Genomic DNA, 22,303 nt, shown 5'->3' with positions numbered 1-22,303 from the left:
CTCAACATCTCGCGGTAGTACCCCATTTTCCAATTTGCGTAGCCTTACGGCGGGCCCTTGGTGGAAGGGAATTTGCAATTACAGGGGAAATATCTCGCTAAATCGACCGTTGCAGGGGAATTCATTCATTTTTATCTTATAAGTAACACACAGTTCCTTATCTTATCAATTATTTAAGAATGGAAAACGAACGATGAGGTAAGAAGAATATGTTAATCAATCAGTAAAAATGTGGAAGAATTGCTGGCTAGCCTAGCTAGCTGGTAACAGTGGCTCGTAGGGGGCAGTCAAGACGGAGGGTAGGAAATCGCTGCACTGCACTTATCAGTCCATTTCGTGTTATTAGCTAGCTAACCAGTCAGTCATATGCCATTGTATGCATTTTAGTGTATGATATATTTCCAAGGTTCCTTACTTTAGCCAACCAAGTTAATTTGTGTTGAATGTGAAGTTAAGCAAGCTACCTAACGTTAGTTAGCAATGATTTACATTAACGTTAGTTAGCAACTAACGTTAGACGGATTAATCAGACTGTAATGCACAATGAATTGCTAACGTTAAATTATGTACAGGCTGAAACGTTTGTGTGCAAAATCGGGTAAGTGTTCCTTACAAGACAGAATGTTGAATATTTCAATTTACTCTACCGGTTGTCTCTGTGGTTCGTCTTTCCCTTCAGCTGCTCTTAATTTGAGACAAAATATCCACAATAAATAATTGTTTACCCGACTAGAGAGCAAGTAGGTAGTTACATATGTTATGTTGTTGGGTTCGGCACCGAGGTAATAAAGGTAGTTTTATTGGATATTATCTCGTCAATAGATATTGAACCAAGCATTCAGAATATAACATTTGCATTGTTGTGGCATGCATGCTCAATAGCTATTGATGAGAGAGAACTGAATATCTAATGTCAAACTAATTTGACCTAGGTGCCTAACTGCTAAAAAGTTGAATAAACAATACTTTCCTGTGGATATTGTGTGTCAAATTTCGAGCATCTGGACAAGGACAAACTGCACAGACAACCGGTAGAGTAAGTTTCAACGCAATTTTCTTTTGCAACATTCTGGCTTTTAAGGAACATTTAACAAGATTTTTTCACACGAATGTGTCAGACTGTATATACCAATTAATTGTGTATTACAGCCTGACTAATCAGACTAGCTAGCAGCCAATCATGTAAGCCAACGGCTAGCAGACTGACTAGCTAGCTAACGACGGTCCATTGACAGTTAGCTGGCCAGTTAGCTTGCTACCTATGTATGCTTTAATTTTAATATTTTGCTTCGCTTCAATAGCAATGTCATGGCCATAGCTTTCTATTTGCAATAGAAAAGAAGGCTTTGGACCTAGCCATATCTAATTTGCTAGTTAGCTATTGCCAAAAGCTGGGTTGTGCCCTTGCCCTGACATCATTAGTCTTGCACAGGTTGGATTATTTTGTTTCTTTTGTTTAGCTAATGAAATTAATATCCCTCAAAAACGTGTCAACTCTAGGATATTTCTGTCTGACATCTCACCATGCCACTAGCATGCATTTGTGTGTGTTTGTCAGAGGGAGACCTGCAGAGGAAGAGTGAGTGAGTGTTTTTTAACAGCCATGTTTGGCATTGCCTCACACCCAGTAGCCCCACCTAAACCAAGCCCCACTGTCTGAATCTAGAAGCCATGCTTGGCTGTCAAGAAAGATCTAATAAATTATTAATGTGCATTGAACTTTGTTGCTGTCAATGACACCCTACCCCAACTTATCTTGATTTCAGGGGCATGAAGGAAGTGACATGCTTTGATTTTGGTCACAAGGCCATAGCATAGAGTGCCTTTTGCCACCACAGTTTCACTTTCCAGCGCTATTGCCTGCTGAGTTTTGGCTGACTTGTAGGAGACCCACTGTGCTGCTCTGGTGCACATATTTAGTGTGAGCATGCTAATTCAGTTATTTGGTTTTCTGCTTTGGCATCTGAACAGCAAAGGCTGGGGGAACTGCTTTGCTGGACTTGCATCTCCCTCTCAAATGGGGCTTTGGATTTTTCTGTTTATCAGCTTTATTCAATACTATAGATTACGGCTGGGCGGTATACTGTATTTGACTATATACCGGTATTGATGCATGGACCATTTGGGGTTTTTACTTTACCTTCTAAAACGGTATTTGATTTGTTAAATGTGATTTGCCTTGTGTAACCTCCATTTTTATAGTTTAAACCACTACGACGGTAGGCCGTCATTGTAAATAAGAATTTGTTCTTAACTGACTTGCCTAGTTAAATAAAGGTTAAATAAAAATAACTCATCCCTCTCCACTCCCTCCATTCCTTTTTCCACACAGACCTCCTTCTATTAAGAAATCCACAAGCGTTCTAAAATGACACTTAGTTTATTTTTCTTACATCTGCAAACAGCTAGGTTTTCCTTACCATGTTTTAGCTAAATCATGTTTGCTGCTAATGCTAATAACTAGTTAGTTAGCTAGCTGGCTAGCTAGCCATTAAAAATACTTTGGTTCCTTCCTACCCTGTCACAATAACTCCTCCCTGACATTTTCATTTGTTGTCATATCAAACAACACTGTATTTAAAGTGCCCACTAATATTTATATTCCACGGGAGGACGGCTCATAATAATGTCTGGGATGGAGTATAATGGCTGGAATGGCGTGAATGGTATCAAACATGTTTGCAGCCATTATTATGAGTTGTCCTCCCCTCAGCAGCCTCCACTGTTATATTCTAAATATAGAATTAGAATAAACATTCTATTTCCATGATTCCAAATGTTCACCCAAGTGCGTTGATCTAAATCGTAAGTCAAATCACAATTGCAACATTTGGTGACAAATAAGTTCTCATTTTTTTTGGGGCCCATATTGTGCAGCCATATGAGGAAATGCAGAAAATGATTAAAGTGCAGTACATTTTTTGGTTGAATTGAATAGTATAAAACATTCAGAATGAAGTGACCCATTGAAATCACTGAGAATGTATGCTGCCACCCGAGGGGCACGTACTACTCATAAAGCAAATTTCTAAACATAAAATACTGTCATACTGAGAGAGAAACTGATATAATAATTTGGTCATATCGCCGAGCACTACTATGGAGTCATGGCAAGAAAACAGCCAGCCCAATGTTCTGTGTTAAGAAATGCAGTCTTGTTGACGGTAGGTAGATTCACTATACACATAGTATTGACTTCGCTTTTGAACTGGGAATTTTCCCCTCGGACGGAACATGGTGTGATTATTGCAGAGGGTATTCCAGACTTTTCATAACGCAAGGAAAACGGCCCACCAAACCTAATCGTTTCTGCGTTTTTACATTAACCTTTGACTGAGCTGATCTGCATCGGGGCTTATGGGCTGACTGATAGGCAGTGGGTTTGTGTTGTGTGTGTGTGTGTGCGCATGCATGTGAGGAGAGAGCTTTGGCTGCACAGTTGCAGATACTGCAGCGCTCCTATCTATCGCTCCTGGGTTGCTCAGCTACAGGGCAACCTTGACTTGACATTGGCTGGAGCATGGCGTTTCAGGTCCTCGACAGGAAAGTGTCACATTAAATTCCCACCAGCAATCCACACAGTCAACTGCAGTGCATTTTTCCCCCCCACCATATTTAGTTATACTGCCGAAGCAACATGATATAGGTTACAGCTAGATATGTTTCAAAGAAGCAGGCAATGCCCTTGTCCTGGCGTACACCATAGACACTGTTGCTAACCGAGTGCCCCGTTCCCCACCTCAACCTTTTGACCCTTAACCAGTGAATCAGAGCTGCCCTTTGGGGACCAGACTGCCAATTGGTTGCACAGCATTCACTGCAGGATCTGTGGGCCCGAGATTGACAAGCCATCTGATAGTTAGATGGTTGTATGATGGTTTCTTAAACACCAACTCCCCTTTATCCAAGGTCATGTTAGTTTGATGAGCGATAATTCTGATGTTGGTGCTGCAGTTGGGAGTAGGATTCCCTCAAATACTGTCTGCATGCAGTTTGGATCTCTTGGAGATGGTGGAAAGAACTGTGTGTGTGTTGCACAGTTCGCACCTCTGTACAGTGCATTCGGAAAGTATTCAGACCCTTTAACTTTTGCCACATTTTGTTACGTTACAGCCTTATTCTAAAATGTATTAAATCAACCCCCCCCCCCAATCTACACACAATACCCCATAATTACATTTTTGCTCAATTATATATATATATGTATATATTTTTTAAACTGAAAAATCACCTTTTAAATAAGTATTCAGACCCTTTACTCAGTACTTTATTGAAGCATCTTTTATCAGCAATTACAGCCTTGAGTCTTCTTGGGTGTGACGCTACAAGCTTACACCTGTATTTGGGCAGTTTCTCCCATTCTTCTCTTCAGATCCTTTCAAGATCTGTCAGTGTTGGGTGGGGAGCGTTGCTGCACAGCTATTTAAGGCTCTCCAGAGATGTTTGCTGTGGTTCAAGTCCGGGCTCTGGCTGGGTCACTCAAGGACATTCAGATACTTGTCCCGAAGCCACTCCTGCGTTGTGTTGGCTGTGTGCTTAGGGTTGTTGTCCTGTTGGAAGGTGTACCTTCACCCCAGTCTGAGGTCCTGAGTGCTCTGGAGTAGGTTTTCATCAAGGATCTTTCTGTACTTTAGGTGCCTTTTGGCAAACTCAAAGCGGGCTGTCGTACCTTTTATTGAGGAGTGGCTTCCATCTGGTCGCTCTAGCATAAAGGCCTGATTGGTGGAGTGTTGCAGAGATGGTTGTCCTTCTCAAAGGCTCTCCCATCTCCACAGAGGTACTCTAGAGCTCTGTCAGTGACCATCGGGTTCTTGGCTCCCGGACCAAGGCCCTTCTCCCCCGAGTGCTCAGTTTGGCCGGGCGGCCAGCTCTAGGAAGAGTGACACCTCCTTTTTATTCCTTTCTTCAGCCGATCCAAATGGGCCCGTGTCTGTGCGACTTGGATCACTTCGTATGTCTGTGTTTTGCTAGCTTTTTCTCCTACACTTTTTTTGTTTGGATTTTTCACAATGCTTTTTTTGCCGCTATTAGTATTCTTCTGAGCAGCTCAAGGACACTATAAAAGTCACTTGATGAGTTAAACAGCATCCCCACCTGTGCAGGGATTTTTCTGACATAGGCAGCACGCCCAAGGGTTTCTAAGTCCAAACTGAACATTTCCAAACTATGAAGTATTGATTTTGTTATTAAGTTTGAGCACAAGAACACAGCATTAGCCATGGCATATTTTCCTGCAATTATATGCATTATCTTTAAAACTGCAAAGTTTTCTCAGCTCCATGGCAGAATATATAGAATCCTTGGAAATTTGCTTTAAAACTGCATTTTCTTTGTTTCATGGAGAAATTCCTAGAACTGCAAGAAATTAGCTTGAATGCTAAAATGGCTAAATAAATTTTAAAAAATGAATCCTTGCCGACAGTGCCAATAATATTTTATTGTGTGTAAAATAATCTATTATTATTTTAAATCTAATTTGACCAACATAATACATTTAATTGATATGATTACAAATCTGTTTTCACATCAATAAATGGCTTCATTATTATGCTACTTATCATGATTTACATAATTTAAGAGTCCATGGAAGTTTTTGTAGGTCAACTTGTTTTTGGGAGTCCAGCGTATTTTTAATTCCGTTTTGATTTGTTAAATTGTTTAAGGTGACAAGTTGTTTTATAGTCAATACATTTTTGTCTTCCAAATCCTATTGTTCACAATGCAGTCCACCATACATCTTTAGTATTGTCATCCATTTGAGTATCAAAAACACAGTGAAAGACAGTCTTGCAATTTATACATACATCAAAATCAATTATTCTCATCAGGTACCATATTTATTTAGTTCTGTAGCAGTTCAATAAAATATGTTTTAAACTCATCACTACAATTTGGCATTGCCACGTCCCCTGCCACGCCCACCATCTAAGCCTCTTTTTGATCCTGAAAAAACACTCCTGTGCCATTAGTCAGCCCCACTTGGTGCTGTAGGGTTGTGACCTGCAATATTTTTTCCACAATGAAAACACAAAGTAGGCCACCTATTTGGTCCTTTTTAAAAACCTGTTGTATGTCAAATATTGTGGGCTATAGCTTGGGAAAAAAATAAATGTGACTCTGAATGACAACATAATGACGTTTCCTTCCAATATTAGGGACATTTTTAAAAATAAGGTAAATCCGGTTTGTTTTGTTTCCTTGCCATGATATTAATGAGGATCGTGTTACTGGTAGGGTCTAATATTTAGGCCATATCAAATCGGATTATGTCACATGTGCCAAATACAACAGGTATTTGTTGACCTTAGAGTAAAATGCTTACTTACAAGCACCTAACCAACAATGCAGAGTAAAGAAAAAGTTAGAAAAATGTCAAATAAATGAAAGGAAAAATTGTAAAACAATTCAAATAACAATAACGAGGCTATATTAAAGGGGTACCGGTACCGAGTAAATGTGTAGGGGTCAAATCAAAAATCAAATCAAATTTTATTTGTCACATACACATGGTTAGCAGATGTTAATGCGAGTGTAGCGAAATGCTTGTGCTTCTAGTTCCGACAATGCAGTAATAACCAACAAGTAATCTAACTAACAATTCCAAAACTACTGTCTTATACACAGTGTAAGGGGATAAATAATATGTACATAAGGATATATGAATGAGTGATGGTACAGAGCAGCATAGGCAAGATACAGTAGATGGTATCGAGTATAGTATATACATATGAGATGAGTATGTAAACAAAGTGGCATAGTTAAAGTGGCTAGTGATACATGTATTACATAAGGATGCAGTCGATGATATAGAGTACAGTATATACGTATGCATATGAGATGAATAATGTAGGGTAAGTAACATTATATAAGGTAGCATTGTTTAAAGTGGCTAGTGATATATTTACATTTCCCATCAATTCCCATTATTAAAGTGGCTGGAGTTGTAATATATAATAATAATAATATATGCCATTTAGCTGACGCTTTTATCCAAAGCGACTTACAGTCATGTGTGCATACATTCTACGTATGGGTGGTCCCGGGAATCGAACCCACTACCCTGGCGTTACAAGCGCCATGCTCTACCAACTGAGCCACAGAAGGACCACAGAAGGAGAAGAAGGACCACAGAAGGAGTTGTGTCAGTGTGTTGGCAGCAGCCACTCAATGTTAGTGGTGGCTGTTTAACAGTCTGATGGCCTTGAGATAGAAGCTGTTTTTCAGTCTCCCGGTCCCAGCTTTGATGCACCTGTACTGACCTCGCCTTCTGGATGATAGCGGGGTGAACAGGCAGTGGCTCGGGTGGTTGATGTCCTTGATGATCTTTATGGCCTTCCTGTAACATCGGGTGGTGTAGGTGTCCTGGAGGGCAGGTAGTTTGCCCCCGGTGATGCGTTGTGCAGACCTCACTACCCTCTGGAGAGCCTTACGGTTGAGGGCAGACCAGTTGCCGTACCAGGCGGTGATACAGCCCGCCAGGATGCTCTCGATTGTGCATCTGTAGAATTTTGTAAGTGCTTTTGGTGAATTTCCGAATTTGTTCAGCCTCCTGAGGTTGAAGTGGCGCTGCTGCGCCTTCTTCATGATGCTGTCTGTGTGAGTGGACCAATTCAGTTTGTCTGTGATGTGTAAGCAGAGGAACTTAAAACTTGCTACCCTCTCCACTACTGTTCCATCGATGTGGATAGGGGGGTATTCCCTCTGCTGTTTCCTGAAGTCCACAATCATCTCCTTAGTTTTGTTGACGTTGAGTGTGAGGTTATTTTCCTGACACCACACTCCGAGGGCCCTCACCTCCTCCCTGTAGGCCGTCTCGTCGTTGTTGGTAATCAAGCCTACCACTGTTGTGACGTCCGCAAACTTGATGATTGAGTTGGAGGCGTGCGTGGCCACGCAGTCGTGGGTGAACAGGGAGTACAGGAGAGGGCTCAGAACGCACCCTTGTGGGGCCCCAGTGTTGAGGATCAGCGGGGAGGAGATGTTGTTGCCTACCCTCACCACCTGGGGGGCGGCCCGTCAGGAAGTCCAGTACCCAGTTGTCAGGGCGGGGTCGAGACCCAGGGTCTCGAGCTTGATGACGAGCTTGGAGGGTACTATGGTGTTGAATGCCAAGCTGTAGTCGATGAACAGCATTCTCACATAGGTATTCCTCTTGTCCAGATGGGTTAGGGCAGTGTGCAGTGTGGTTGAGATTGCATCGTCTGTGGACCTATTTGGGCGGTAAGCAAATTGGAGTGGGTCTAGGGTGTCAGGTAGGGTGGAGGTGATATGGTCCTTGACTAGTCTCTCAAAGCACTTCATGATGACGGAAGTGAGTGCTTCGGGGCGGTAGTCGTTTAGCTCAGTTACCTTAGCTTTCTTGGGAACAGGAACAATGGTGGCCCTCTTGAAGCATGTGGGCATAGCAGACTGGTATAGGGATTGATTGAATATGTCCGTAAACACACCGGCCAGCTGGTCTGCGCATGCTCTGAGGGCGCGCCTGGGGATGCCGTCTGGGCCTGCAGCCTTGCGAGGGTTAACACGTTTAAATGTCTTACTCACCTTGGCTGCAGTGAAGGAGAGACCGTATGTTTTCGTTGCAGGCCGTGTCAGTGGCACTGTTATTGTCCTCAAAGCGGGCAAAAAAAGTTTAGTCTGCCTGGGAGCAAGACATCCTGGTCCGTGACTGGGCTGGACTTCTTCCTGTAGTCCGTGATTGACTGTAGACCCTGCCACATGCCTCTTGTGTCTGAGCCGTTGAATTGAGATACTACTTTGTCTCTGTACTGACGCTTAGCTTGTTTGATAGAATTGCAGAGGGAATAGCTGCACTGTTTGTATTCGGTCATGTTACCAGACACCTTGCCCTGATTAAAAGCAGTGGTTTGCGCTTTCAGTTTCACGCGAATGCTGCCATCAATCCACGGTTTCTGGTTAGGGAATGTTTTAATCGTTGCTATGGGAACGACATCTTCAACGCACGTTCTAATGAACTCGCACACTGAATCAGCGTATTCGTCAATATTTTTATCTGACGCAATACGAAACATATCCCAGTCCACGTGATGGAAGCAGTCTTGGAGTGTGGAGTCAGCTTGGTCGGACCAGCGTTGGACAGACCTCAGCGTGGGAGCCTCTTGTTTAAGTTTCTGTCTGTAGGCAGGGATCAACAAAATGGAGTCGTGGTCAGCTTTCCCGAAAGGGAGGCGGGGCAGGGCCTTATATGCGTCGCGAAAGTTAGAGTAACAATAATCCAAGGTTTTTCCACCCCTGGTTGCGCAATCGATATGCTAATAAAATTTAGGGAGTCTTGTTTTCAGATTAGCCTTGTTAAAATCCCCAGCTACAATGAATGCAGCCTCCGGATAAATGGTTTCCAGTTTGCAAAGAGTTAAATAAAGTTCGTTCAGAGCCATCGATGTGTCTGCTTGGGGGGTGTATATACGGCTGTGATTATAATCGAAGAGAATTCTCTTGGTGGATAATGCGGTCTTGGTCTATATTTGATTGTGAGGAATTCTAAATCAGGTGAACAGAAGGATTTGAGTTCCTGTATGTTTCTTTCATCACACCATGTCTCGTTAGTCATAAGGCATACGCCCCCGCCCCTCTTCTTACCAGAAAGATGTTTGTTTCTGTCGGCGCGATGCTTGGAGAAACCCGTTGGCTGCACCGCCTCGGATAGCGTCTCTCCAGTGAGCCATGTTTCCGTGAAGCAAAGAACGTTAGTCTCTGATGTCCCTCGGGAATGCTACCCTTGCTCGGATTTCATCAACCTTGTTGTCAAGAGACTGGACATTGGCAAGAAGAATGCTAGGGAGTGGTGCACGGTGTGCCCGTCTCCGGAGTCTGACCAGAAGACCGCCTCGTTTCCCTCTTTTTCGGAGTCGTTTTTTTTGCGGGTCGCTGCATGGGATCCATTCCGTTGTCCTGGGTGAAAGGCAGAACACAGGATCCGCGTCGCGAAAAACATATTCTTGGTCGTACTGATGGTGAGTTGACGCTGATCTTATATTCAGTAGTTCTTCTCGACTGTATGTAATGAAACCTAAGATGACCTGGGGTACTAATGTAAGAAATAACACATAAAAAAACTAAAAACTGCATAGTTTCCAAAGAACGCGAAGCGAGGCGGCCATCTCTGTCGGCGCCGGAAGTAGGGTAATTGAGGTAATATTGAGGTAATATGTACATATAGGTAAGGAATATGTGTAGTGTCAATATGTGTGTGTTTTGTGTGGAGTCAATATGCTTGTGTGTAGTATGTGTGGGTATGTGGTTAGTCCAGTGAGTGTACATGGAGCCTGTGCAAGAGAGTCGGTGCAAAAACCTATAATAAATTAGAATAAAATAAGGCGGTCAATGCAAATGGCCCAGTTAGCCATTTGATTAACTGTTTAGTAGTCTTATGGCTTTGGGGTAGAAGCTGTTAAGACGCCTTTTGGTCCCAGGCATGCCATTCCGGTACCTCTTACCGTGCAGGAGCAGATAGGACAGTCTATGACTTGGGTGGCTTGATTCTTTAACAATTTTTAGGGCCTGGCCCTAATAGGTTCACAGTCCCTCTACTTAGCCACTGTTGTCCTCCAGTGTGGCACTGCTGTTGACGTCAACATTACAGGCAAGAATGTGATAACAGTAGCGGCACAGGACTTTCACACCAGAGTGTGTCTAGGTGAGGGTGAGAGGGACGTGAAGTGGGGTCTATTATTACCCCTCACACTGTCCCGTCACCCCATGCCCCACTTAAGACGGAGAACAAAAACACATCGACTTCCAGTTCCACATAGGGTTGCAAAGGGTCGGAAACTTTACGGTAGATTTCCAGAGTTCTTTTCTGGGAGTTTTCCATGGCAAGTTAATTTTGCTTAAATTATCTAAAAACAGTGAACCTTTTTTGCGGGATACACATACGGAAATTCTAGTTCTTGTGGAATATTTTGGTTAAACTATCCTAAATTTAAATGGAAATCCAACCCTCTGCATGCACAGTGTATTCTTCCGTCACATGTGCAGTCAGTGCACTCTTCCATCACATGTACAGCTGATTCTCAAGATCTTGCATACAAATGAGATGCTATTGAGCCCACACTACAACACTGTCTGAGCCCAGGACTACATGCTTTCTGGTAAGTTTTGATTACAATACTGGGCGGGGTGAATATATTTCATGACATGAGTTAACTAGTAAATAGTAGCCTACAGCAAAGTGTGCTTTAAATCATTTCAAACTTGTGAACAATTTCTGCAAGTTAGTTTTTGCTACCATGTGGGTTTTAGCTTGCTTGAGTGGTAATTCACCTGTTTCCATTCATGTTTCATTTTAAAACATTTATCCTACACGTAAGTTGTTTACTCCATTTATCTGTACATGGAATTGTATTATTTCCTAATTATTTACTTTTACTCATTTGATTAAAGTTCAATTCGTAACAAAATTGTTGTTTTTTATTTCTATTGGAAGGATTATAATTTGCAATTGTCTACTTACGATAAAAGTTGTTTCTGTTTCCATATGATATGGTAAATATATCCAATGCAAAAAAACAACATTTAAGTGGTATTAAAATTAATTCTCATATTTTCCCATTAATTCCCACTGAAAGTTTCTACCTCTGAATATTCCCCAAAATGTATAACCCTAGTAACACATGTTTTGTTAACCATCTTAATTCCCTCATCCACTTAATGAAGAGGGAAGAATTAGCCCAAAGAGTAATGCCCAGGATTTATTGCTTTGTCTGGTTGGTTGGTGTGTATCAGGGCTGTATTTAACTCCCCCCTTGAGATAACATGGTCAGCTCATACTCAGAGAAAACAGCCCTAAGCCTGACTAACTTAAGTGTACTCAGGGCTTAGTGTACTCACAACTGCTCTGGCAGGCCCAATGAGAGGGCCTTGACCCATGTCACACTAAAGCACTCGTGTTAGTTACTAATCCATTATACATACATACAGTGCCTTCAGAAGGCTTCAGTATGTATTGACTTTTTCCAAGTTTTGTTGTGTTACCAGCTGTCAGATTTTTGGGTCACTGGCAATGTCAGTAGAATTGTGTTTATCGGGCATTTTTTTTAATGAAAAGCTGAAATGTCTCGTCAACTATTCAACCCCTTTGTTATAGTAATTCTAAATAGGTTCATGAGTAAAACGTTGCTCAACAAGTTTCATAATAAGTTGCATGGACTCACTCTATGCAATAGTGTTTACCTAATTGCTGTACCCCACACATACAATAATCTGTAAGGGTCTCTCAGTCGAGCAGTGAATTTCAAACACCAAATGTTCGTAGTCACATGTGCCCGAATACAACAGGTGTTTTATTTTTTTTATTTCACCTTTATTTAACCAGGTAGGCAAGTTGAGAACAAGTTCTCATTTACAATTGCGACCTGGCCAAGCTAAAGCAAAGCAGTTCGACACAGAGTTACACATGGAGTAAAACAAACATACAGTCAATAATACAGTATAAACAAGTCTACATACGATGTGAGCAAATGAGGTGAGATAAGGGAGGTAAAGGCAAAAAGGCCATGGTGTCAAAGTAAATACAATATAGCAAGTAAAACACTGGAATGGTAGATTTGCAGTGGAAGAATGTGCAAAGTAGAAATAAAAATAATGGGGTGCAAAATAAATACAGTAGGGAAAGAGGTAGTTGTTTGGGCTAAATTATAGGTGGGCTATGTGCAGGTGCAGTAATCTGTGAGCTGCTCTGACAGTTGGTGCTTAAAGCTAGTGAGGGAGATAAGTGTTTCCAGTTTCAGAGATTTTTGTAGTTCGTTCCAGTCATTGGCAGCAGAGAACTGGAAGGAGAGGTGGCCAAAGAAAGAATTGGTTTTGGGGGTGACCAGAGAGATATACCTGCTGGAGCGCGTGCTACAGGTGGGTGATGCTATGGTGACCAGCGAGCTGAGATAAGGGGGGACTTTACCTAGCAGGGTCTTGTAGATGACATGGAGCCAGTGGGTTTGGCGACGAGTATGAAGCGAGGGCCAGCCAACGAGAGCCTACAGGTCGCAATGGTGGGTAGTATATGGTGCTTTGGTGACAAAACGGATTGCACTGTGATAGACTGCATCCAATTTGTTGAGTAGGGTATTAGAGACTATTTTTTTTAAATGACATCGCCGAAGTCGAGGATTGGTAGGATGGTCAGTTTTACACGGGTATGTTTGGCAGCATGAGTGAAGGATGCTTTGTTGCGAAATAGGAAGCCAATTCTAGATTTAACTTTGGATTGGAGATGTTTGATGTGGGTCTGGAAGGAGAGTTTACAGTCTAACCAGACACCTAGATATTTGTAGTTGTCCACGTATTCTAAGTCAGAGCCGTCCAGAGTAGTGATGTTGGACAGGCGGGCAGGTGCAGGCAGCGATCGGTTGAAGAGCATGCATTTAGTTTTACTTGTATTTAAGAGCAATTGGAGGCCACGGAAGGAGAGTTGTATGGCATTGAAGCTTGCCTGGAGGGTTGTTTACAGTGTCCAAAGAAGGGCCAGAAGTATACAGAATGGTATCGTCTGCGTAGAGGTGGATCAGAGACTCACCAGCAGCAAGAGTGACATCATTGATGTATACAGAGAAGAGAGTCGGCCCAAGAATTGAACCCTGTGGCACCCCCATAGAGACTGCCAGAGGTTCGGACAGTGTAGGTGTAGGTAGACCTTACAGTGAAATGGTTACTTACGAGCCCCTAACCAACAGTGCAATTGTTTTAAGCGATAAGAATAAGAGATAAAAGTAATACAAGAGCAGCAGTAAGAAATAACAATATATACAGGGGATGATGGTACAGAGACCAGGGAGGTTTTCCAGTGCCTCACAAAAAAGGGCACCTGTTTATAGATTGGTAAAAATAAGAAAATACATGATCAAAATAAATAATGTTTTATTTCTTAGGTAATCCATTGTAAAAAATCAAATTAAAATAAAGTTATTGTACACTCGAGGTTGTGCAAAACGACTTTTTTAGCACAGCGTGCTGATGTTCGGTACTCGTTCCCACCTCGTACTTATTACTGCAGCACAGCCGTACTAAAAAAAAAAGTTGTTTTGCACAACCTCGAGTGTACAATTGCTTTTCTACAATGGGTTACCAATGAAATAAAAACGTTATTTTGATCAATGTATTCATATGCTACTATTTCATCCCTCAATTAAAATATACGCCTAGTCCCAACACGTTTCTAGCCAAGCCAGCTGGCCGTTCATTCTATCAGTTATGTTGCCAGACACAATCGTTAAGTATTTTTGTTCTCTATTTATGGACACAACGCAGTCGTTGGTTCTAAATGTGCCGTTTCCATTCTGGCTGGCAACACTCTTATCCCTTGTTTGCTAGCACTATGGCTAACAGTCGCGTCAAACCGTGCAGCTGGAATAACTGCAAAATGACTAAAGCCAATCGTAACTGTTGAAATGATAAAGAGATCTACATTCATACAGTTAGTGTCCAGCTCCCAAAAAATAAATGAAATGAAAGCAAGACAGTCGGGGAGCATTGACAATTTACAAAAAAAGTTTGAGCTGTGAAAATGTGCAGAGGAAGTGAAACTGGGACAGTCCATGTTGTCCTATGAGCAGGCAGAATGTTGTTCTGCACGGTTGACCTGTCCCCTGAGCTGTGAGTGACACTGCAGTAGTGTCACCACCTTCCGGAGACACCTGAAACCCCACCTCTTTAAGAAATACCTAGGATAGGATAAAGTAATCCTTCTCACCCCCCCTTAAAAGATTTAGATGCACTATTGTAAAGTGGCTGTTCCACTGGATGTCATAAGGTTTGTAAGCACCAATTTGTAAGTCGCTCTGGATAAGAGCGTCTGCTAAATGACTTAAATGTAATGTAAATGTGTTGCACGGTATACTGGTACCAAAACATCAGGATACGTAGGTTACCAACATTTTAGAATACCTTACCAAATTTTTCAGCTCTACCAATCTAAAGAACATACTGGCGCCTTTCTAAAACGTTTATACATTCAGTTAAGTTTAAGCAACAGGCCCAGTAATATCCACTTCACTTTCCTGCTCATATCCTACCAACCCTCACTCGCCGGCTTTTGTCTGTCTGCTCTTCATGCGCGTATATTCCGCTGTCAGTTGTTTTATTTATTTAATTTAGCCGTGATGTCGAGCAGAGATGCAGACCCGGATGAATCTTCTGTTGTTAGATTTGTACATTTTGTTAAATTGGAGCAGTATGCAAAGCGAGCAATGTTGACACATTGTATAATTTAATTGCCTGTTATAACCAAGAACACAGACCAGTCTGAGACTTTGCAAATTCTGCCATACAGCCTCTGAGTGCCAGATAGGGGAAATGGTTCGTGACAGGCATGCTTGCAGCTTTACAACAAAAAAACGCTCGTCTGTAGCCTAAACGGTAATAAATAAATAAAGAGACCCGTTTTACCGATGCCCTTTTTTCTTTCTGCTGTGAGTCGCACGCTTTTTATATAATTTCACAAATCGTGTCGCGGGCCATTTTAAACTAATGCCTGGTCACTAATTATTGGTTTGATAACACTCCGTCATGTTATTTAGCTATCTAACAACCTGGTAACTTGAAAGTAGGTTTATGCTAACTTGATTGGCACAGCAAGAAGGGGTCTTCTACTCTTGAGATGTGCTTCAAAGGTAGGATTCATATAGGCCTAATGTAAGCCTAAACTATATAAAAACTATTTGTTTCTGGTGATCCTTAAATTCTGTTTGGTGCCTAACGTTTTAAAAGTTAGGAGCAATATGTGTGCTTGTGGGAAAGAGATAATGGTGTATGTGCTTATGAGAGGGAGACCGAGCGAGCGTGTGTAAGGAAGGGAGGGAGAGTGTCTGTGTTAACTAAAGAGTGAAGAAGGTTTCATGCAGTGTTTTCCCTTTACTGGCACAATGACAATGTAGATCATTATGCATGCATATTCCTTCCTCCCATTCCTCCAGCCAAATCACAGGTAGGCCTTTGCGAATATCCAACTCCATGCGATGTCCTTCAAAAATGCATCTCGGGACTATCTTGTCTTCTGCGGAATAGGCTACGTAGCCAGTTGATTACTGCCGCATGTTTCCAAGAAAAATTCTCCCAATCATCTGTGTTGCCATCTTTGTGTCTGCTTGCTGTCTGTCACAGGAGTTCAACTTCTAACACTGCATTGGGCCGCAGACTGCATACCTCTGCGATGACATCATGTGCGGCGGTGCACTTGTCAACTAGCTCCAGCCCTAGGCGTCTAGCCTGTCTGTCTTATAAGGGGCGTTCCACCACAACAGGAGCTTGCTAAGTGATCAGATTATGCAGATAAATCCACCTTCCAGTCTCAGACCAGTGGCATCAGAGCCCCGGTCCTGTCTGGCTGGAACAAGAACGAGCAAACTGATAATTCCATAGAATCCTTCTCTAACCTTCCCTCCCTGTCTGTGTGAATGCATCCCAAATAGTGCCATATTCCTAATGTAGTGCACTACCTTCACCATAGCCTTATGGGCCCTGGTCAAAAGTAATGCACTATAAAGGGAATAGAGTGCCATTTGGGATTCCGCCTTTCCTATGCCTCTCTCTTTCTCTTTCTCTCTCATCACCACCAATGACAATCAGAGTTAGAAAAGTTAGAGGGAGAAACTAGGTCAGAGGGACAAAACAGCCTTGCCCACCCCCTCCCTCATTTGCTTGGTATGTGTGAGGCGTGCGTGTCTGTGAGCCAGTAAGTGTAAGGCTAGCTCAGTGTGTGATGAGGCTCTTGTGCGCCTCTCCAGGGAGATGTGAATGAAGTGTAGGATGGTGGAGCAGCATGGTAATCTGCTCTGTCTGCTCTTTGTGTTGACTCAAGCCTTTCTGCCTGGAGGACTGAGAGAAGCTGGCAGCAGTGTCAGTGCACTGCTGGCCTGGCTTTGCTCTTACGAAACAGAACCCTTCACAGCTCCGGAAAGTCATTCCTCCTGTAATTAACGCACACAAACAAGCTTATTTTTTTCTTTCAGAAAATGCGTAGTATGGGAATGTCGTAGGAAATTACTTATTTTTTTTGTGAACAGAGAGAAATATACAGTGTTGTGTCTCTGTGTTGTTGAAATGTTTCAGCCTGCTTGGGGCTCCCACTGTGAGGGCTGTACGGGAGGGGTGGTCTGGCTCTGATTTAAAATGTCTTGGGTGCTGCTCCCTTCCCCCATTTCTTTGTTTTACTGATACTCCGGCTATGGCTGTCCTCTCTCACCATGACGTTTGCACAGCTGGGAGATAACATTGGCCTCTCCTCCCTCCCCTCTCCATCTTCTCCCCTCTTTGTATGTCATTCATCCACTTTATAGAAACATGAAGAAGGCCCCTCCATCCCCCTTAATAGAAACATAAAAATAAATTTAAAAAACATGAGTAATGATACCTTGGTTATATAGACTGACTCGGTACTAGTACCCAATGTGCAGGGGTACGAGGTAATTGAGGTATATATGTAGATATAGGGATAAAGTGACTAGGCAACAGGATAGATAATAAACAGTAACAGCAGTGCATGTGATGAGTCAAAAGAGTGAGTGCAAAAAGGGTCAATGCAGATATTCAGGGTAGCTATTTAGCCTTCTTATGGCTCGGGGGTAGAAGCTGTTCATGGTCCTATTGGTTCCAGACTTGAAGCAAAAGGCTCCTTAACAGCTTCTACCCCAAGCCATAAGACGGCTGAACAATTAATCAAATGGCCAACCAGCATATTTACATTGCTGCTACTCGCTACTCGCTGTCTATTATCAATGCATAGTCACTTTACAAATTACCTCAACTAACCTGTACCCCTGCACATTGACTTGGTACTGTGACCCCCTGTATATAGCCTCGTTATTGTTATATATTTTTATTTTGTAAATATTTTCTTAACTCTCTTGAGCAGTATTGTTGGTTAAGGGCTTCTAATTAAGCATTTCACGGTAAGGTCTACCTACACCTGTCGTATTCGGCGCATGTGACGAATAAAAGTTGATTTGGTACATCAGTACCACTTGCTGTGCGGTAGCAGAAACACCGCCTGGTATAGAGGTCTCGGATGGCAGGGAGCTCGGCCCCAGTGATGTACTGGGCCATATGCACTACCCTTTGTAGTGCCTTACAACCAGATGCCAAGCAGTTCCATACCAAGCAGTGATGCATCCTGGACACTGAAGAACTTGATGCTCTCAACCTGCTCCACTACAGCCCCAGAGATGTAAATGAGGGCGTGCTCGGCACTCCGTTTTCTGTTGTCCGCGATCAGTTCCTTTTGTTTTGCTTACGTTGAGGTTGTTGTCCTGGCACCGCACTTCCAGGTCTCTTACCACCTCACCATAGGCTATATATATATATATATATATATTTTTTTTTTTTAAGTTATTTAGCAGACACTTAGCCAGATTGACTTACAGGAGCAATTCGGTTTAAGTGACTTACTCAAGGGCACATCGGAAGATTTTTCACCTAGTCAGCTCTGGGATTTGAACCAACAACCTTTCGGTTACTGGCACAACGCTCTTAACTGCTAGGCTATCTGCAGCCCTGTATAATTGTTGTCAGTGATCTGTCCTACCAGTGTATCGGAAAACTTAATGATGCTGTTTTTAGTCGTGTGTGTCCAGGGTCCAGTTGATGAGGGAGGTGTTTAATCCCAGGGTCCTTAGCTTCGTGATGAGCTTGGAGGGCTTCTATGGCGTTGAATGCTGAGCTGTAATCAATGAACAGCGTTCTCACAAAGGGGTTCCTTTTGTCCAGATGGGAAATGGCAGTCTGGAATGCAATAGCAATTGCGTCATCTGTGGATGTGTTGGGGTAGTATGCAAGTTAGACTTGGTCCACGGTGTCCGGGTTGATGGCGTTGATGTGGGCCATGACCAGCCTTTCAAATCATTTCATGGCTACAGATGTGAGTGCTAAGGGGCATAGTCCATTTAGACTGGTTACCTTATCGTTCTGCATGAAACATTACAGAATGGGTCAGGTAGAGGTTGTGAATGTTGACCTGTTTAAACGTCTTACTCACATCGGCTACGGAGACCATGATCACACAGTCGTCCGGAACAGCGGGTGCATGGTTCAGTGTTGCTAGCCTCGATTCAGTGTTGTTAACCAGATGACAATCCACCTGTACATAATGGCTGCACCTCAAATGGCACCATATTCCCTTTTATAGTGCACTACCTTTGACCAGTATCAATGCACTATAAAGGGAATAGGGTTCCTTTTGGGATGCACCCATGACAATAATTTGTCAGCCAGTGCAACACCACTGACCGACTCACTGTACTTTACAGTCAAGTGATGCATTTAGGCCTGTCTACCTATTACCAAACATGTTATCACAAGTCTCTATTGCAAAATGTTTACCTGTCTGTTAACAACTTGCTGCCTGGCCTGCCATCCCCCTGATGAAAGGAATAGAAAAAGGCATAGAACATGAAACGGCTTTGATTTCCTTTTGAGGGGAGCTACTGTCTTTTGGGAGTTGGAGGAGAAGAGTGAGGATATAGACACTGTAGACTGACTGTTGTGGCCCTTCCTGTCTTGGCTTTCAGGTGTTTGCAGCTTGCGGCTGCAGTTGACTGACCGACTGAACAATGGCTCAGTTTCCCACCCCCTTCGGAGGTGAGTGCCACCCAACCAGATTGACAGCCGTCTGCCTGGCACACTGTGTGTGTGTGTGTGCGCATCTGTGTGTTTGTTTGTGTCACAAGCGTGTATGTGTGAGAGAAATGTATGCACTTGCAGGTGTGTGTGTGTGAGTCCTGATCTCCCTCTACACATGGATTAATGAGAGTTGTACTGTAACTTCGGCACAAAGGAAGGGTCACTATCAAGTTATTACTCCCAGGAGGTGGAAGCCTGCCTGCTGGACTGCGTGGGGTGCATCCCTAATGCCACATTCCTCAAAATCAACTCTGAACTGCAAAGCCACTTCCACTGCATTTTAGCACGGGTCCCCTTTAATCAGGGACTGATTTAGACTGAGACACCAGGTGGATTCAATTAATTATCAGATAGAACAGAAAACCAGCAGGCTCCGTACCTCGTAGGGTAAGAGTAAGGTGAATGCACCAATTTGTAAGTCGCTCTGGATAAGAGCGTCTGCTAAATTTACATTTACATTTAAGTCATTTAGCAGACGCTCTTATCCAGAGCGACTTACAAATTGGTGCATTCACCTTATGACATCCAGTGGAACAGCCACTTTACAATAGTGCATCTAAATCTTTTAAGGGGGGACTTAAATGACTTAAATGTAAATGTAGTATACCCCTTCCCTACATTGTGCACTATATAGAAAATGGGGTAGCATTTAGGATGCAGCCATGGTGTATGGTGTAAACCTCAGATCACCAACCACCACTTAATTTACTCTCTCTCTCTCTCTCTCTCCCCCTCCCCTGACTCACCTTAATGCTGTGTTCCATGACTCTACGGAGACTTAACTGAGCCCCCCCCATACACACTCACACAGGCCAGGCGAGAGCTTCAACTGATCTTTCTCTCTCAGGGGGCCTGGACGCCTGGGTGATCTCTCTGGACGAGCGAGCCAAACATGACCAGCAGTTTGTCAGCCTGGCCCCCTCACCAGCTGGCTACATCACAGGTCAGCTTCACTCACAGCAGGGGAGGGGATGGACAAACAAAGGGAAAGAGTGGTGGAGGACAGTCTTTGCAGTATAGCATCATGTCAGGCAGAAGTTGCTTGAAGATAGCAGAAGATCACTTTTCATCAGGACTTTCTCTTATATCACACACACACACACACACACACACACACACACACACACACACACACACACACACACACACACACACACACACACACACACACACACACACACACACACACACACACACACACACACACACACACACACACACACACACACACACACACAGTACCAGGTCAAAGGTGAAGTGTTTCATTCCCTACAGCCCACACAGTACCAGGTCAAAGGTGAAGGGGTAATGAAGCTTGGTGGACTGAGGCTAGGGCAGGCCTTGAGGTGTTTCATTCCCTACAGGCCACACAGTAACAAGCAACTTCATTCTCCACTCATCTCACTATCAGAAAGGACATTTCAGTCACTCACACTCACTCATATGATCATCTGATATCATTGCCTTGGTGTTTTGAATTTCAACATAACCTTGCACAACCTCGACACACCCTTTTAGAGAAGTGCAAGTGCTTGTTTCGCTCGGCTACTTCAGCAAAAATTATTTCGCAAGCCGTGGTCATTTCATACTTCTCAAAATGTATGATTGTGTTCAAATTGAAATAATTTGCATTTGATTCCTCTTGAAAGAGGAACTAACTGGCCTCTTTCTCTGTGTGTTTGAATATATGTATCCATAATGGTGTACAACGGACTCAACACTATTATGATATTGTTTTTCCTTCTCATCGTTCGTAGGTGACCAGGCCAGGAATTTCTTCCTGCAGTCAGGCCTGCCCCCTCCCATCCTGGCACAGATATGGTGAGTGTCTCCTCTCACTCCATCTCTCAACTCAATCCACTGTTAATGTCAACCACTGTTGTCTCTCTCTCTTTGCCTTTCTCTTGTTTTTGTCAATCTCCTCCCTCTGTCTTCCAATCCACTTTCACTCACTTTTTCTTTCTCTCTCCATCTCCTTTATCTCTCTCTCCCCCTTGTTCTCTCATCCCTCTCTCTCTCTCGCGCTCTTCAATTGCTCTATTGGCATGCCATCTACACTGACATATATTTGTAAAGCAGAGATTCACAACAACAGTGAGAATAATCAGCATAATGTAATCGTATCTTTACTTTCTTGCTCTCTCTCCCTCTCTCAGGGCCCAGGCCGATATGAACAATGATGGGAAGATGGACATGCACGAGTTCTCCATCGCCATGAAGCTGATCAAGCTCAAGCTGCAGGGTCACGCCCTGCCCCCCTCTCTGCCCCCCTCCATGAAGCAGCCGCCCCTCACCCTGCCCCCGCCACCCACCGCACCCTTCGGTAAGGGACTAGACAGGGGCAGGGTGCGTCTCAATAGTCTAAAGGGGCTTCCTTTCCTCCATCTGCACTGATCTGTACAGCAGGATAGGTAAAAGCAGTGTGGTGGATGCAACAACAAAAAAAGTACATATTTGCTTTAACCTGTCCACTTGTTCTTTCAGATCAGTGCAGGTGATGTACAAGAGACTAGGAGATTGTGCCACTAGACTATGAGATACACCCATGTTTACAGTCCCCATGGCCACCATTAACTAAATGGACTTTAGAGTGCTCGAAGCCAACTCTGCCATATCATCTGCCCCATCTATGTACATAACTAAATGTTTCACTGGGGCAACTTAAAACCTTTAACTA

General features: G+C 43.2%; 1 protein-coding gene across 1 annotated transcript in view; it reads left to right on the top strand.

The window, feature by feature from the left end:
- The first annotated feature begins 24 nt into the window (after positions 1–24).
- LOC118363685 (intersectin-1-like) overlaps positions 25–22,303 on the top strand; it is a 63,409-nt gene continuing 41,130 nt past the window's right edge. Inside the window, exons 1-5 of the mRNA XM_052488513.1 lie at positions 25–198; positions 19,515–19,584; positions 20,474–20,569; positions 21,384–21,447; positions 21,783–21,949. Coding sequence (XP_052344473.1) covers positions 19,557–19,584; positions 20,474–20,569; positions 21,384–21,447; positions 21,783–21,949 — 355 coding nt within the window. The 5' untranslated portion in view covers positions 25–198; positions 19,515–19,556. The remainder of the gene's footprint in view (positions 199–19,514; positions 19,585–20,473; positions 20,570–21,383; positions 21,448–21,782; positions 21,950–22,303) is intronic.

The sequence above is a fragment of the Oncorhynchus keta genome, chromosome 30 (genome assembly GCF_023373465.1).
Source record: "Oncorhynchus keta strain PuntledgeMale-10-30-2019 chromosome 30, Oket_V2, whole genome shotgun sequence".
In the NCBI taxonomy this organism is placed as follows: domain Eukaryota; kingdom Metazoa; phylum Chordata; class Actinopteri; order Salmoniformes; family Salmonidae; genus Oncorhynchus; species Oncorhynchus keta.
This window is presented reverse-complemented; position numbering and strand designations above follow the sequence as displayed.